The following is a 17,004-nucleotide window of genomic DNA, read 5'->3' as shown; positions in this document are numbered from 1 at the left end:
ACCCAATCGTCGGATGCTGGAGGCGGGGCCAGACTCTCTGCACCGCCCCTCCTCCTGTTCCTTTGCCCATCTGCCCCGGAAAGGGAGAATCCGCGCTGTGAGTTCTGAGCTTTCAGCTCCTTGGAGCCCCCTGCGGTGAGGAAGACCCCACATACACACGCCGATCCAGCCCGGGGATGGACAGGCTGAGGTGCAGTCCTCATTCCCTGTGCGGGAGCACCCCATCTATCAACCCTCCCTCTACAAACATTCCCATGGTGTGCAAGTCCGCTCCCGCCATCTCCCGCTCAGGGTCCTGTATGTGACGTGGGAAGGCGTTGGAGCTCTGCTAACATCCTCCTCCGCCGGGTGAGGGAGGACGGGAGACTGTGGTGGACCTCATCACTGGGTGGGTCTTGTCCCCACAGGAGATGACTCGGGAGGAGGCTGGGAGGCTACCCCAAGTACTGGCCCGGATCGGGACCTCCCACGGTATCACCGACCTAGCCTGCAAGCTCCGCTTCTATGACGACTGGGCTACCGAGTACGACCAGGTGAAAACACGGAGGGGTTCTTGATTTTTGTGGCCCAGATTGTGTTTTTTATGTGCAAAGCGACAATAGTACCCGTGCATCCCGGGGAAACTGGGAACTGAGAAGAGACCTGGGAAAAACCTTCTAGACGTGCTCCTTAGCAACCTGCTCCACTACAGGCCCCTAAGCAACCCCCTCTGACTCTGGATTGGACGTCCCCTATTTGAGCCAAGAAAGATCCCTCTTAATACTGCAACCCAGACTGCCTGCAGGAGGCGCTATTGAGACATCACTCAATACAGACAGACCCGCTAAGAGGTGCCACAGCCCGTAGCCAGTTTCTGCCAGCTTGAGTCCCACTGGTATGGTGACCCTTGACAGTAAAAGACACTTCAAGCCTGGGTCTTCTGTTACTGGGGTCCCAGAAGGACCCAAACTCCAACACACATCAGCTCAAACCGGCAGGCGCGTAGGCACCCGACAAAGAGAGTCCTCGGACCATGAGGGCACTAGAGGATGTTAGACTAAATGCTCTGTCCCTAGGACGTGGCTGCTTTGAAGTACCGAGCCCCTTACCTTGCTGTGGATTGTCTCAGTCGCGCCCTTCGGGGTCCACCCCACGATGCCTTGATCCTGGATGTGGCCTGTGGCACTGGCCTGGTGGCTGTGGAGGTAAGACCTTCTGATATGACGATGCCCTGCCTTCTCTTCAGCATTCAGGGCCTCCAACATGCTACTGCTGAATCAGCCCCTCACCGAGAGATTCTAAGCATGTACTCTATCACTAAATCATGCCCCAGCCTTCACTGGGTGGTTGTTGATGAGCCCTCTGTCACACCCTCAGTCCTTTAGTTTGCTTTTTATTTTGAGAGAGGGTCTCACTAAGTTGCCCAGGCTGGCCTTGAACTCAGGATTCTTCCGCCTCAGCCTCCAGAATAGCTAGGATGGCAAGCCTGAGCCACCACACCTAGCTCCCTACTGCTTACATCTCCTGTCGTTCCTTAACCAAGAACCCATCCTCTATCTCTGGCTCGTTAGTCATAACGTACAAGGACCCAGCTGAGCAGTGGCAGGCGATGAGCCATGACTGATACCACCTTCTCTCCCAGCTGCAGGCTCGGGGCTTCCTCCAGGTGCAGGGCATAGATGGAAAGCCCTGAAATGCTGAAGCAGGCCCAGGCACGTGGCCTGTACCACCGCCTCAGCCTCTGCACCCTGGGCCAGGAGCCGCTGCCCAACCCTGAAGGTACTTCCTGCTCCGCTCCACCCTCACCCACATAACTAAGAATATGCCCTCTGTCCAGTCTCCATCTTCACCTGAGTCCAATGCGACTGTGCCCTCCCCTCCAATCCAGAGTCTGACGTCACCTCATTTCACATACAAGGTCAGATTCTACGTGTGCCTGAGGTCTATCTATACCCAGTGCATACATGACATCGTCTATTGATTACTTTTCTTCATGCTGGGACGAAATACTAAACAGAAGCAATTGAATCATAAGGTCCCACCCATCCCTAGGAGCTACAGGCAATTGCTGGGGGTGAGATAGTTCTTTTTTTTTTTTTTTTTTTTTTTTGAGCTGAAGATCGAACCCACTGAGCTAAATCCCCAACTCTGAGACAGTCATTTTTTTTTCTGTGGTGTAGCCACTGGTAAAGTTGCCCATGCTCCAGTTATCCCCCACCCCAACACACACACACACACACACACACACACACACACACACCAAGCTCATGCAGGCCACACCCAGTTAAACTCAGTGAGTGGGTCACAAGCAAAACAAGACATGAAATTAGCAAGGTTAGTGATGGCACAAACCTTTAATCCCAGCACTCGGGAGACAGAGGCAGGTGGATCTTTGTGAGTTCAAGGCCAACCTGGTCTACAGAGTGAGTTCCAGGGCAGGCTCCAAAGCTACACAGAGAAACAAAACAAAACAAAAGACATGAAATTCTTGAGAGAAGAGATGGTTCCATGGTGAAAATCACACTCTGCTCTTGCAGAGGACCTGAGTTTGGATCCCAGCACCTATACCAGAAGATTTATAATTCCCTGTTACTCCAATCCCAGAGAGATATGATGCCTCTGGTCAACGTGAGCACCTGCATGTATGTGCACATACCCACACAGAGACACACATGCATACATGTAATTTAAAATAATAAAAATGGGGCTAGAGAGATGTGTCGGCAGCTGTTGAAGGCTAGGCTCACAACCAAAAATAAAATAATTGAAAAAAAATCTTTAAAAAAAAAAAAAAAGTAACTGGGCTGGGGAGATGGCTCAGCAGTTAAAATCTTAAAATCTTGTGGAGAAATCAAGTTCTGTTCCCAGCACCCCAGTCAAGCAAACTCACAATGGTGGGTAACTCCAATTCCAAGGGATCCAGTGCCCTCTTCTGGATTCAAAGGGCATTACAGGCATGTGCACATATCCATGCACATCTACGCATAATTAAAAATATAAAACAAGTGAGCTGGAGACAGCACAACAGTTAAGAACACTTGATGATTTTGCAGGGGACCTGGGTTCCATTCCCATCACCCACACAGCGGCTCACAACCTTCTGTAACTCCATTCTAGAGGACATGTCAGCTACCCTCTTCTGACCTCTGTGGGTGCTACATGCAGGCAAAGCACAAACATACACTCAGGCAAAACACCCATACATGTAAGATCAAATTTAAATTGATTAATTGATTCAAAATAAAGTGATTTTATTTTAAAGCAAATTCAGGGAAGAAGGGTTTCATTTGGGTTCCCCACATCCTGGTGTGGAAGTCACGGCAGCAAGAACATGAGGCTGCTGAAGTCAGGAAGCAAAGAGGTGAACGCTGGTGCGGAACTAGAGTTCTCCTTGCTCTTCCGTCCAGGACCCCAGCCATGGGATGGCGCCATTTACCCTTAAAGCAGGTCTAACCTCCTAAATTAGCTCAGTCTAGAAACTCCCTCACAGACAAGCCCAGAGATTTGTCTCCCAGATCCCCGTTAAGTTGACAATCAATAGTAATCGCCACGCCTCTCCACCCCACCCCACACGCAGGGACCTTTGACGCTGTGATCATAGTGGGTGCCCTCAGTGAGGGACAAGTGCCCTGCAGTGCCGTTCCTGAGCTCCTAAGAGTCACCAAGCCAGGTAAGTCACACCCAGCCAACTCCCACCCCCCAGGTGCAGCCCTTCCCCCTCTCCACAGCACGCAGACCCTGGACTCACTCAGGCTAAGGAAGGGTAGGACCAGGGGTATCCACTACCACACAGCTTCCCAGTTCACCACCTGCCAGTCTGTGCTCCACCCTGGCTGCCACCAACAGAGGCAGGCACAGGATAAGGGCAGACAGGTAGCCAGCTCACCTGCTATCCACTGGGCAACCAGACAGAGTGCCACCCTTCTGGCCTTTGTTCCGTTTCTTAACCAAATGATGTGGTCCCTGGGATCCCTCCCCCATCAGACTACAACGACAGTTGGGTATCGTCATGTCCCCTCGGCCTTTGCTTCAGCCCTGGTACACAGTAGAGATCAGTTCAGCTCCATCTGCCAGTGCCCTTTACTGATTTGGGGGCTGCTCTTACTCCGTAGTCTTCTTTTCCTGGCACAGGTCCAGGACTACTCATGCAAGATGACAATGGGAACAGCTTGGATGAGTTCACACACTGAGGGGTGGAGCAGGCTGGGGCTTTCTTATGGTGCTGGACAGGGAACTTAGGGTCTCAAGTGGGGTTCATGCCCTACAATCCTTCACTAGGCCGTTCTAGGAAGAAACTCTATGGCCGAACCATGCCCCTAGCCCCCTGAGGGATTCTTTCTACATAGATGCTCTAACCACTGAGCCACACCCCAGCCCCTCACTGGGGGATTCTAGGCAGGTGCTCTACCACTGAGCCACACCCCAGCCCCTCACTGGGGGATTCTAGGCAGGTGCTCTACCACTGAACCACACCCTGCCCCTCACTGGGGGATTCTAGGCAGGTGCTCTACCACTGAGCCACACCCCAGCCCCTCCCTGGGAGGTTCCAGAGAAGGCAGAGAGGTCTTAGCACTCTCAGAATGAAGTTGCATTTTCAAGGGTTGGGGCAGGGCATTCACAGAAGGTGGGAGTTCACAGTAAGGAGTTGCCTGGAAGAAGTCACTGGGAAGAGATAAGAAAGATCCAGAAGAGGGTCTACCTGGCCTGACCTGAGGTCAGAATGAGGAAGCTGTGAGCTAATAATACTTCCTCTCCCAAGCCCCACTCCTGGAGCTAAACCTAGGCATGTCCAGGCAGGATTCTGTTTCAGAGAGGCCAAGAAAAGTCAGGACATCAGCAGGGTCATCTGTTGTGGCATGGGTTGGGCCCAGAAGCACTGGAAATGCCCGTTGCATGAACCTAAACAAAACAGTCTCTCCTGTTCCAGCCTGAGTCCCCCACCCCAACCCCCAGCAGCACCCCAGCCTCCCTCAACCCATCTGCCAGAAACCAACCATACTGGGCACACTGCAGCTGCTAGGACAAAGTCCCTCCTCCCTCCAGCCAGGGCTTCTTGACTCAGCCAGGCTCAGCAAGGTCTCACTGTGTAGCCCTGGTTGGCCTCAAATCCATAAAGTTTTACCTACCTCTGCCTCCAGAGTACTAGAATTAAAGTTCTGTGTTGGGATGGAGAGATGGCTCAGGGTAACAATCACTGGCTGCTCTTGCAGAGGACCCAGGTTCAATTCCCAGCACTCATGACAGCTTACAACTGTGTGCAACAGTTGCAGAGAATCCAGTACCCTTTCTGGTTGCCCACTACACCAGCCATGCATATGGTCCACATACATACATGTGGGCAAACACTCATGCACATAAAATAAAAATAAAAAAGTTTTTGGTCATCACACCCCACCTTTTCCCCCACCAAAGAAAGTGAGGGTGAAAGCTTGGATCCCAACAGCCCCAACAAATTGAGCCCAGCCACCCATCTCCAACAGATCAATTAAAACCAAGTTGCGGGCTGGAGAGATGGCTCAGAGGTTAAGAGCACCGACTGCTCTTCCAGAGGTCCTGAGTTCAATTCCCAGCAACCACATGGTGGCTCACAACCATCTGTAATGAGATCTGGCGCCCTCTTCTGGCCTGTGGACAGAACACTGTAGTCATCATAAATAAATAAATAAATCTTAAAACCAAGTTGCTGGGTTGCGGTAGTGCGTGCTTTTAGTCCCAGCATTCTGGAGACTAAGGCAGGCAGACCTGTGAGTTTGAGACCAGCATGCTCTGCAGAGTTTCAGGACAGCCAAGGATACTCAGAGAAACCCTGCCTCATAGATAGATAGATAGATAGATGGATGGATGGATGGATGGATGGATGGATAGATAGATAGATAGATAGATAGATAGATAGATAGATAGATAGATAGACAGACAGACAGACAGATAGATAGAGATAGATAGATAGATGATAGATAGATAGATAGATAGATAGATGATAGATAGATAGATAGACAGACAGACAGATAGATAGATAGATAGAGATAGATAGATAGATAGATAGATAGACAGATAGATAGATAGATAGATAATAGTGAAATAAATAAATAATCAAGTGATAGTGAGAAGCTGTGAAAGGTGATTTATTCAGTGTGGCCCCGGGTTTGATTCCCAGCACCCACACGGTGGCTCACAACTTTCTGTAACTCCAGTTCCAGGAGACCTAATGCCCTTTTCTGGCCTCTGTGGGCACTACACACACGTGGTACATAGACATACATGGAGGCAAAACACCCATAAACATAAAAAAAAATTAAATAAGCTCTCTTATTTTTTGTTTTGTTTTGTTTTGTTCTTCCTGCCTGAGGCTGCTAAATGCTGGGATAATAGACCTGAGCTGCCAGGCTTGGTTCAGCCAGGGTTTTCCCACCCATATGTACACACATGCACACACATGTACTCTGTCCCATGAAACAAAATTATCACACACACACACACCATGCCTGCAAAAACACTTAGACACAAAGAAATGATCGGTCTTGTCCAAGGACCAAAGCTCATGTATCTTCCTACTGTCCCCTTAGATCCAAGCTTGTCTTTAATGGGGCTGGGTTAGCAGCCAGCATGGAATTCCCTGACCCTACCAAGGAAAGGACACTTGGGCATTAGGGGGTTGCATAGGAACCTGACCTAGTACTATAGACCCATCATCTCAACTACTAAGGATACTGAGGCAGCAGAATCTCAAAGTCCAGGCCTGCCTGTGATACACAGTGACTCCTAAGACAGCCTGGGCAACTTAGCAAGATCCTGTCTCAAAAGCAAACATTAAGCCGGGCGGTGGTGGCACACACCTGAAGTCCCAGCACTCTGGAGGCAGAAGCAGGTGGATCTCTGTGAGTTCGAGGCCAGCCTGGTCTACAGAGCTAGTCCAGGACTGGCTCCAAAGCTACAGAGAAACCCTGTCTCAAAAAAAAAAAAAAAAAAAAAGGCAAACATTAAAAGAACTATAGCTGGGCAGAGGGGGTACATGCCTTTAGTCCCAGCACTTGGGAGGCAGACACAGGGGGATCTCAGAGTTTGAAGCCAGCCTGGTCTATAAAGCAAGTTCCGGGACAGCCAGGGCTACACAGAGAAACCTTGTCTTGAAAAATCAATAAGTAAATAGATAGATAGTGGATGGATGGATGGATGGATGGATGGATGGAAGGAAGGAAGGAAGGAAGGAAGAAAGAAAGAAAGAAAGAAAGAAAGAAAGAAAGAAAGAAAGAAAGAAAGAAAGAAAGAAAGAACTGGGGATATACTTCAACAGTAGAATGCTCACCTAGAAATTCTCATGACAGAAGACTTTGTTCAGTGGATGAGCACGGTAGGAGAGCACCTGCCTAAAACCCCCCAGTGAGGGGCTGGGGTGTGGTTCAGTGGTAGAGCACCTGCCTAGAATCCCCCAGTGAGGGGCTAGAGGCATGGTCGGCTGTAATGTCTTTTTGAGCATGTTTGAGGCCTATGATTTCTTTTGTTTGTTTGTTTGTTTGTTTTTCAAGACAGGGTTTCTCTGTGTAGCTTTGCACCTTTCCTGGAACTCACTTTGGAGACCAGGCTGGCCTCGAACTCACAGAAATCCGCCTGCCTCTGCCTCCCAAGTGCTGGGATTAAAGGCGTGCGCCACCACCGCCCAGTGAGGCCTATGATTTCATCTGCAGCCTCCCTCCAATTTTTTTTTTAGTAAGGGCCATGGGAAACTACCAGGTTGAGGAAACTGAAGGGATTGCTGGGGGAGGCCACTTTAAGCCCAAACCCTGGAGGTGGGAAGCTGGCCTGGAACTGAAGTCTTGAGCAGAGACTCCCGTATATTCATCCAGCTCACCTGCTCCCTCCCCCGCCCCCGCAGGTGGACTCGTATGTCTGACTACCAGGAGCAACCCATCCAACCTTCCCTACAAGGAGGCACTGGAAGCAACCTTAGACTCCCTGGAGCAGGCTGGAGCATGGGAACGTCTGGTGGCCCAGCCTGTGGAGCACTGGGAACTGGCGACCTCAGAACAGGAGACAGGGCTGGGCACTGGTGCCAACGACAGCTTCATCTCTGGCATCATATACCTTTACCGAAAGCAGGAGAGAGCCCAGGGGGAGGGAGGGAGGCTCAGTGTCCAGGCCCGGGTTGACCACTGATCCCTGTGTGTGGTCCTAGCCTGGCCCGTCTTCTTGGCCTTCTCTGCTCTGCCCTGTGAAAACAGGTCCATCTTGTTGGGAGGTGCTGCTGGTTGGAGGTTGCAGTCTACCAATGAATGGCCTGGCAGCTTTCTCCAAGCTTGGCAACATGAAGGACTCCCCCCTCATCGGGGGCTTCCTGCTCCCTACCTAACCTTATCCGGAGGATGTCTCTAGGCCCGGATGCCTGATTTATTTCAAGGATGACCCTTGACATAGGTCTCTGCAAACCCTGTTTCCTGGAATCCCACATGATAATAGGTTAATGCCATTTTGATAGGGCCCTGCTTCCACTAATTCAGCTATATGACAGGCGAGCACCGCTTAATCCCAATTCCATTGATTTCCTATACTCTAGAATGAAGTTCAGTCATATTCCAGAGGGCTAGCTCTGATGTATCCACAGCTGTCTGAACCCTGTTACCCCCCTTCTGCTCCCTCCACCATCATGGACTGGTGGCCAACGATCCCTTAGGAAGAAGGAGAGCCACACCTGTTCCCAAACCTGCCCCTTAGGAATGCTTTGCTAGGTAAGTCCCAGAGGACTGGAAAGACCCCTCTAATTCCTTTGGACCCAGAATTCAGGGACACGGGGCTGGAGCAAGCCCTGTGGGTAAGAGTGTTTGCTTTGCAAAGCACGAGGACATCTTCAGCATCCACATAAATATCACGAGTTACGGGCCACCCGCATGTAACACCACCGCTGGAGTAGGAAAATGGGTGGACCCAAAACGGTCAGCTTTCACCTCATTGAGCAGTCCTGCCTCAAAGTAATAAGGCCGACAGCAGAGACTGACAGAGAGGAAGACATCTAACACCTTGCTTCTAGCCTCCACGTTCCTGCGCATGTGTGGGCACACCCCCACACTCAGGTGTAAGAGCTATACACATACCAGATACAGAAAAGAAGAATAGGGCTGGAGAGATGGCTCAGAGGTTAAGAGGTCCTGAGTTCAATTCCCAGCACCCACATTGGTGGCTCACCACCATCTATGAGATCTGGTGCCCTCTTCTGGCATGTAGGCAGAACACCGTATACGTATAAGTAAATAAATCTTAAAAAAGAAAAGGAACAGAGAGGACTGTCTACTGTCACACAACCAAGTCCCCTTCCATCCCCCAGCAGTGTGGCAGTTCTTGAAGCAATGATTTTGCAAAAGATATTGAATTAGGACCAGCAAGGTGGCTCGGGGGTAAAGCCACACTTGCCGCCAAGCCTAATAACCTGAGCTGGATCCCCAGGACCCACGTGATGAATGAAGAGAAGTGACCCCTCCAAGTTGCCCTCTGCCCTCTACATATTAACTGTAGCACTCACACAGGTACTCATGCTACACACACACACACACACACACACACACACACACACACACCACACACACACACACACACACACACACGCACACACACACCACACACACACACTCACACACACACATACACACAGACACACTCACACACACACAGACACACATACACACACAGACACACATACACACACACAGACACACACACACAGACACACAGACACACACAGACACACATACACACACACATACACACACACAGACACACACACATACACACTCTCACACACACACACACACACACATGCAAATAAAGAAATAGATAAGGGGGCTGGAGAGTTGGCTCAGAGATTAAGAGCACTGACTGCTCTTCCAGAGGTCCTGAGTTCAATTCCCAGCATCCACATGGTGGCTCACAACCATCTGTAATGAGATCTGGTGCCCTCTTCTGTGTACATAATAAATAAATAAATCTTTTTAAAAAAGAAAAAGAAAGAAAGAAAGAAAGAAAGAAAGAAAGAAAGAAAGAAAGAAAGAGATAAAAATATTAAGGTGTTGGTTTAACCAGCCATCACCTGTGTGTTTGCAGCTCTTGGGTGGCAGGTGTAAGAGGATCATGAGTTAAAGGCCAACCTGGGCTACAGAGTCAGGAGGTTTTGTATCAAAAACATAAAATAAAGGGGCCAGAGAAGTCGCCCAGCAGTTAAGACCACTCATTGTTCCAGGTGTGGTGGCACACACCTTTAATCCCAGCACAGGGAAGTAAAGGCAGGAGGATCTCTGAGATGAGGCTAGCCTGATCTACAGAGTTCCAGGACAGCCAGGGCTACACAGAGAAAGAAACCTTGTCTCAAAAAAACAAACAAGGGGTGGGGATTTAGCTCAATGGTAGAGCGCTTGCCTAGCAAGAACAAGGCCCTGGGTTCGATCCTCAGCTCAAACAAACAAACAAGAGCTGGGCAGTGGTGGCTCACATCTTTAATCTCAGCCCTTGGGAGGCAGAGCCAGGCGGATCTCTGTGAGTTCAAAGGCCAGCCCCAACTACAGAGTGAGATCCAGGAAAGGCGTAAAGCTACATGGAGAAACCCAGTCTCCAAAAACAAACAAACAAACAAACAAACAAAGAACAACAACAACAAAACCACTTCTTGCTCTTTCAGAGGACCCGGTTCGATTCCCAGCACCCACATTGCAGCTCACAACTGTAACTCCAGTCCCAGGGACTCTAATGGCTTCTTCCTGCCCTTGGCAGGCACCAGGCACACACACATGATGCACAGACATACATGCAGGCAAGACACTTATACACATAAAATGTTTTTGAAAATGAAAACAAAAACAATAAAGTTGTAAAGAAATAGACATTACAGAATATTTGTGTACACTGTGGAGATGTGTCTTTGCCAAGGCACCTTCTGATTGGTTTAATAAAGAGCAGAATGACCAATAGCTAGACAGGAGAGGTTAGAGGGACTTCCAGAGGTAGACAGGACTCTGGGAAGAAGAAAGGTGGAGTCGACAGCCAGACGCAGAGGAAGCAGGATCGGCAGGATAGAGACGCCAGGGAGACACTGAAGAGGTCGGGCATGCAATACAGAGTAGAGGTAACTGAGCCATGGGGAGGAATGTAGACTAATAAAAGCAGGTTAATTTAAGTTATAAGAGCTAGTGGGACAAGCCTAAACCAATGGCCAAGCTTTCATAATTAATAATAAGCCTCCGTGTCGTTATATGTGAGCTGCGGCCCAAATAAAAGCCCGACTAGAAATAAACGCAATGAATTTTAAGAGATGTGATTTTAAAACCTCAACTCAAGTTAGGTATGGTAGTGATATCTGTAATCCAGCACTCAAGAAGTAGAAACAGGAGGTTGGGGATGTAGCTCAGTGGTAGAGCGCTTGCCTTGCAAGCACAAGGCCCTGGGTTCGATCCTCAGCTCCAAAAACGTAGAAACAGGAGGATCAGGAGTTCAAGGCCAGTCTCTATTACGTAGGGAGTTCAAAACCAGCCTAGGCTTCAGGAGATCCTATCTCAAAGAAACAACACAGGGTTGACAAATTGGCTCTACAGACACTTACTTGGAAGCTTCGCAACCTGAGTTCAATCCACAGGATCCACACTGAGAGAGAAATCCAATGCCACAAGTTTGACCTCTGACCTCCATGCATGTGTTATGGAGAACATATACTCACATATGCACACACACAATAAATATGGAATTAACACTTTTTTTAAAACAAATGGCAGGGCTGGTGAGACAGGTCGGTAGGTAAAGGCCCTTGCTCCGCAAGCTGGTGACTTTGATTCCCCAGGACCCACATAAAGCTGGGAAGAAAGAAATGATCCCACAATGTCGCCCTGTGACCTCCACACACATGCTGTTGGACTGGCACCCACATGTACACACAAGAATTATAATAATAATTTCAGGGACTGGAGAAATCGCTCTGTGATTAAGAGCTTCTCCTGATCTCCCAGAGGGCCAGAGTTCCCAGCACTCACATGGGGTGGCTCACAACTGCCTATAACTCCAGGGGACACCTCTGGCCTCCTAGCAAGCACCTGCAAATAATATGTGCACACTGCTTTAATCCCGGCCCTCAGGAGGCGGAGACAGGTAGATCTCTGCTGAGTTCGAGGCCAGCCTGGTCTACTGAGTAAAAAAATAAATAAATAATGCAAAAAAAATAAATTGAAAAACCAGGCCGGGAAGATGGTGGAGCCTGTAAGGTACTTGCTACGCAGGTGTGAAGAGTTCATGTCCCCGGCATTTAGTTGTTTGAGGCAAACATGATGGCACGTATTTGTGTAACCCCAGAGCCAGGGTTGCAGAGACAGGAGAATCACTGAAACTCACTAGTCAGCCAGTCTAGCCCATCAGTGAGCTCCAGCTTCAGTAAGAGACCCTGTCTCAAAAAATAAATAAATAAATAAAAAACAAGGTGGAGAGAGAGCAAGGAAATATGATATGTTCATACCTACGTACGTGTACGTACACACACACACAAGTACACAGACTGTCTCAAACATGCCTCCATAAAAGGAATTCAAGGTATTTATGAGACAGAAACAGGCTCAGAGGGTAACTTGAGTTCAGTCTCCAGGACTCACATGACAGGAGAGAGCCAGCTCCAGCAAGTTGTCCTCCGACCTCCACAAAACACACACACACACACACACACACACACACACAGAGCAACGATAGGAAATAAATAAATGTTTTTTTAAAAATTTAAAGACAGAAATGGGGTGATATGATTTATGGAAGAAGGATGACCAGAGAAACCTTGTCAGAAAATAGTAGTTTAGCCTGATCTGAGATTGTAGTCTGCAGCCCCAGGATGTCAAAATAACTTGTTCAGCCCCCAAGCCAAGAACTTGGTGGCATCAACCAGTTTGAGCGAGGCCAGGCTACATCCAAACCCGGACAGAATAGAGCAAAGTAAACAGTTGTCATGCCCCGCCTCACCCCAAGATGTTATCTGTGGTTAAGCTGACAGGGAGCGGATTTGGCTTCCCTGAGTCACATGAGAAGCTAGTGCAGGAAAATAAGTATTGTAGGCCTGCCTGGGACAAAGAGCTTACGCCTAGACACCTGAGAAGCTGAGGCAGAGGGATACAGAGTTCAAGTCTTGCCTGGGCTGCATCGTGAAATCTAAGCCAACCTGGACCATTGGGTGACACTCTATTTTAAAAAGTAAAAAAAAAAAAAGGTCTAGAGGGGCTGGAAAAATGACTTTGTGGTTAAGAACAGTACCAGTCCTTGCAGAGGCTGCTCTTCCAGAGGACCCAGGCTCAATTCTCAGCACCTACAAGGCAGTTCACAACTGTCTGTAATTCCACATCCAGGGGACCCGACAAAACACCAATGCATAGCCAGGTGGTGGTGGCGGTGGTGGTGGTGGCAGCAGCGGTGCACGCCTTTAATCCCAGCACTGGGGAGGCAGAGGCAGGTGAATCTCTGAGTTCGAGGCCAGCCTGGGCTACAGAGTGAGTTCAAGGACAGCCAGGGCTACACAGAGAAACCCTGTCTCAAAAAACAACAAAAAAAAAAAGAAGAAGAAGAGAAAAAAAAAAGACACCAATGCATATAAAATAAAAATAAATAAACTTTTAAAAAGGGTGTAGAGTGGGGCTGGAGAGATGGCTCAGAGGTTAAGAGCACTGACTGCTCTTCCAGAGGTTCTGAGTTCAATTCCCAGCAACCACATGGTGGCTCACAACCATCTGTTATGAGATCTGGTGACCTCTTCTGGTGTGCAGGCATACACGCAGGCAGAACATTGTATACATAATAAATAAATAAATCATAAAAAAAAAAAAGGTGTAGAGTGGCCGGGCGGTGGTGGCGTACGCCTTTAATCCCAGCACTGGGGAGGCAGAGGCAGGCGGATCTCTGTGAGTTCGAGGACAGCCTGGGCTACCAAGTGAGTCCTAGGAAAGGCGCAAAGCTACACAGAGAAACCTGTCTCAAAAAATAACAACAAAAAGGTTTAGAGATGTAGAGCACTTGCTAGAAAACCCCAGTGAGGGGCTAATGGTATGTTTCAGCAGTGGTACAATTGCCTGGAAACCCTGGAGTCTATCTCCAGCACACGGAGGGGAAACAGACAATAGAAAAAAAGCTTCATTTTTTTTTTTTTTTACATTTATGTTATTTCTTTACAATATATGTGTGTATGAATGTGTTCATGTGCCAGGCTACACATGCTTACAGAGGTCAGAGAACAACTTGCAGAACCATATGGGCTCTGGAATGCAATTGAGGTCATCTGCCTTGGCAGCAAGCACATGACCTGTGGCGCCATCTCACGGGCCCAAGAAAGGAAAGGATGTAACAGCTTTCTTGTTATAAACTATAGGCCTGGTGGGCCTTTAACTTGCTGAAGCCTCGCAGGACCTAAAGTCCTGATTCTCTAGCCGTCGTCACGACCACAGGAACATCTAGGACTACTTTCCAGGGCTGGGTGCCTGCACCCTTCATTATGGGAAATGCTGGTGCTTGAACCCAGAACTTCGGATATGCTAGGCTAGCCCTCTACCCAGGAAGTTACATCTCTGCACCTTGGGGGAGAGCTGTCTTTTGTTTGTTTTGTTTTGCCTGTTGGTTTTTTTTGTTGTTGTTGTTGGGGTTTTGTTTTTTGGTTTTTGGTTTTTTTTTTGTTTTTTGGTTTTTTTTGTTTGTTTGTTTGTTTTTTGGTTTTTTTTTTTTTTTTTGGTTTTTCAAGACAGCGTTTCTCTGTAGCTTGGGAGGCTGTCCTGGAACTCGCTCTGTAGACCAGGCTGGCCTCAAACTTACGGAGATCCGCCTGCCTCTGCCTCCCAAGTGCTGGGATTACAGGTGTGCGCCACCACCGCCTGGCAGTTGGTTGGTTTTTAAGCAGGGTCTCACTGTGTAGCCCTGGCAGAGCTCAGAGCTCTCTATACAAACCCAGGTTGGCTTCAAACTCACAGAGATCTGCCTGCCTCTGCCTTGAGTGCTGGAATTATGGTGTTCAACACCACACTTGGAGACCTAATTTTTAAATATTTAACCAGGAGGAGGGTTAGGTGGCTCAACAGGTAGAGCCCTTGCCTAACATGGGGGGCCTGGATTTGATCCCAAGTACTACAGAGTGGGGAAAATTAACTATGGAAGGGAAGTGGAAAAGCTGTAGCCTGTTACAGAGTCTCAGGTAGCCCAGGCTGGCCTCAAACCGGCTATGTACTGAAGGATGGTCTTGAACTTGTGACCCTCCCACCTCTACCTCCTGAGTGCTGGGATTCTAACCACAAGCCACCACACCTGACTTTAAAACACTTTGATAATTTCATTATGAGAACTTGCTTATACCCTTGGCACCAAGAAGTGACAGGTGGGCCAGTGAGGTGACTCAGCCAGTAAAGGCACCTGCTGTGCAAGCCTGGTGACACAGATTCCGCCCCCAAGCCCACGTAAAAATGGAAGGAGAGAGCCATCAACTCCACAAAGTCGTCCTCTGACCTCAGATGGGGCTCCGAGCCACACTTTCTTTTTCTTTCTTTCTTTTTTTTTTTTTTTTTTTGAGACAGGATTTCTCTGTGTAGCTTTGGTGCCTGTCCTGGATCTCACTCTATAGCCCAGGCTGGCCTCTAACTCACAAGATCCGCCTGCCTCTGCCTCCCGAGTGCTGGGATTAAAGGCGTGCGCCACCACCTCGTGGCAGAGCCACACTTTCATGTGAGCAAGGATTCAGTTTCTCTTCCACAAAAGAACTGTGTGGGCTGGGGCTCACAGCTACAAGCTAGCAAGCTTTCAAGCGTAAAAGGAAGCCCTGGGTTCCATCCCAGCGTCCGAATAAATCCAGCAACTGAGGTAGGAGGATGAGGAACTCAAAACCAGCCTTCGCCAGGGAACAAGTTTGAGATCAGCCAAGGATACATGAGACCCTGTCTCAAAAATCAAAGTAGGAATCCAGGCCTGAAAGGAGGGGCCCTCAAACACAAGTCTTTCCTCCTCAGCACCTCAGAAAACAGGCATGGTGGTGAGCGTTTCTAATCCCAGCACTGGGGAAGGGAAGGCAGGAAGATCAGGAGTTTAAGGTCATCCTCAGCTATATAGCTTGGAGGCCAGCCTGGGCTATGTGAAGACCTCGTCTCAAAACAATAAAAACCCAAAGGGACTGGAATGGGAAAGTCCAGGTGTGGCCCAGGATGCCCTGTGGCCATGCAGGTGTAGGTTTATGGGCTTTCAGGACCTTAGACATTCCAGGGCTGTGGGAGGACTGTCTAGGGAGGAGGCTGCAGACCGGACCTGCAAGGCCTGCAGGGCTTCAGGAGTGGGGGAAAGGACATTCCAAGCTCAGGGAAGGGACGACAAAGGAAGAATGGTGGTACCGGCAGAGTGGCCTGTGAAAGATAAGCAGGCCAGCCTGGCTGCTCAGAGAAAGGGAAACCAAAATGGAAGAGGTCGGTGACTCGGTGACTCGGCCTCAGACCTAGCTGCTCCGATCTGATGATGTCCCTGCTGGTATCCCCAGCTCTTTCTCCCAACCGTCCTGGACATACACTGGACCCTAGACACAGGGTTTCCCCTCTAACAAAAGAAGGGCTTGCCATCATGGTAGGGTACCAGAGTCTGAGGCAGGAGGATTGCCTCGAGTTTGATGGTAAGTCTGGGCTTTATACTGTGACCCTGTCTCACGAAAGGCTCAAACATGGTGATCCCCCCATTTTAGAGCTAGTTCTGATTTTCACAAATTCCCTGAAATCACTCTTGGAGACAGGGTCTCCAGTTGACCAGGCTAGCCTTGAACCTACTATGTAGTGGGGGAAGACCTTCAGGTTCTGATCCTCTTGCTTCTGCACTTGGTTTATTTGGGGCTGAGTATGGAAGCCGGGGTTTCTGGCATGCCAGGCACACTCTCTATCGGTTGAGCTGCATCCTCAGCCTTTGAAATCACTTCAACTTCTTACAACATCAAGGTCCCCCGTGGACCCTCGCCATCCCATCCACATCCCAGCCCTGTCCCATCCACAAATACAGAGAAGAGCCCAGACCTTTCCTGTA

The 17,004-nt window shown here is 49.1% G+C and overlaps 1 protein-coding gene and 1 non-coding gene across 2 annotated transcripts; both read left to right on the top strand.

The window, feature by feature from the left end:
- Positions 1 to 209: 209 nt before the first annotated feature.
- Mettl27 (methyltransferase like 27) lies at positions 210 to 9,127 on the top strand. Its single transcript, XM_036172006.1, is given in 7 exon segments — positions 210 to 257; positions 408 to 533; positions 1,056 to 1,184; positions 1,622 to 1,663; positions 1,665 to 1,758; positions 3,557 to 3,649; positions 7,850 to 9,127. Coding segments are annotated over 7 exon segments (768 nt in total). The 5' UTR covers positions 210 to 254; the 3' UTR covers positions 8,131 to 9,127.
- Positions 9,128 to 11,347: 2,220 nt separating this feature from the next.
- Positions 11,348 to 11,418, top strand: Trnaa-ugc. The gene has a single exon. It is a non-coding gene; the product is annotated as a tRNA-Ala (tRNA).
- Positions 11,419 to 17,004: the final 5,586 nt, after the last annotated feature.

This window comes from Onychomys torridus, chromosome 22 (assembly GCF_903995425.1).
Source record: "Onychomys torridus chromosome 22, mOncTor1.1, whole genome shotgun sequence".
Lineage (NCBI taxonomy): Eukaryota > Metazoa > Chordata > Mammalia > Rodentia > Cricetidae > Onychomys > Onychomys torridus.
The sequence above is the reverse complement of the archived record's forward strand: the minus strand, read 5'-3'. Positions and strand labels throughout refer to the sequence as shown.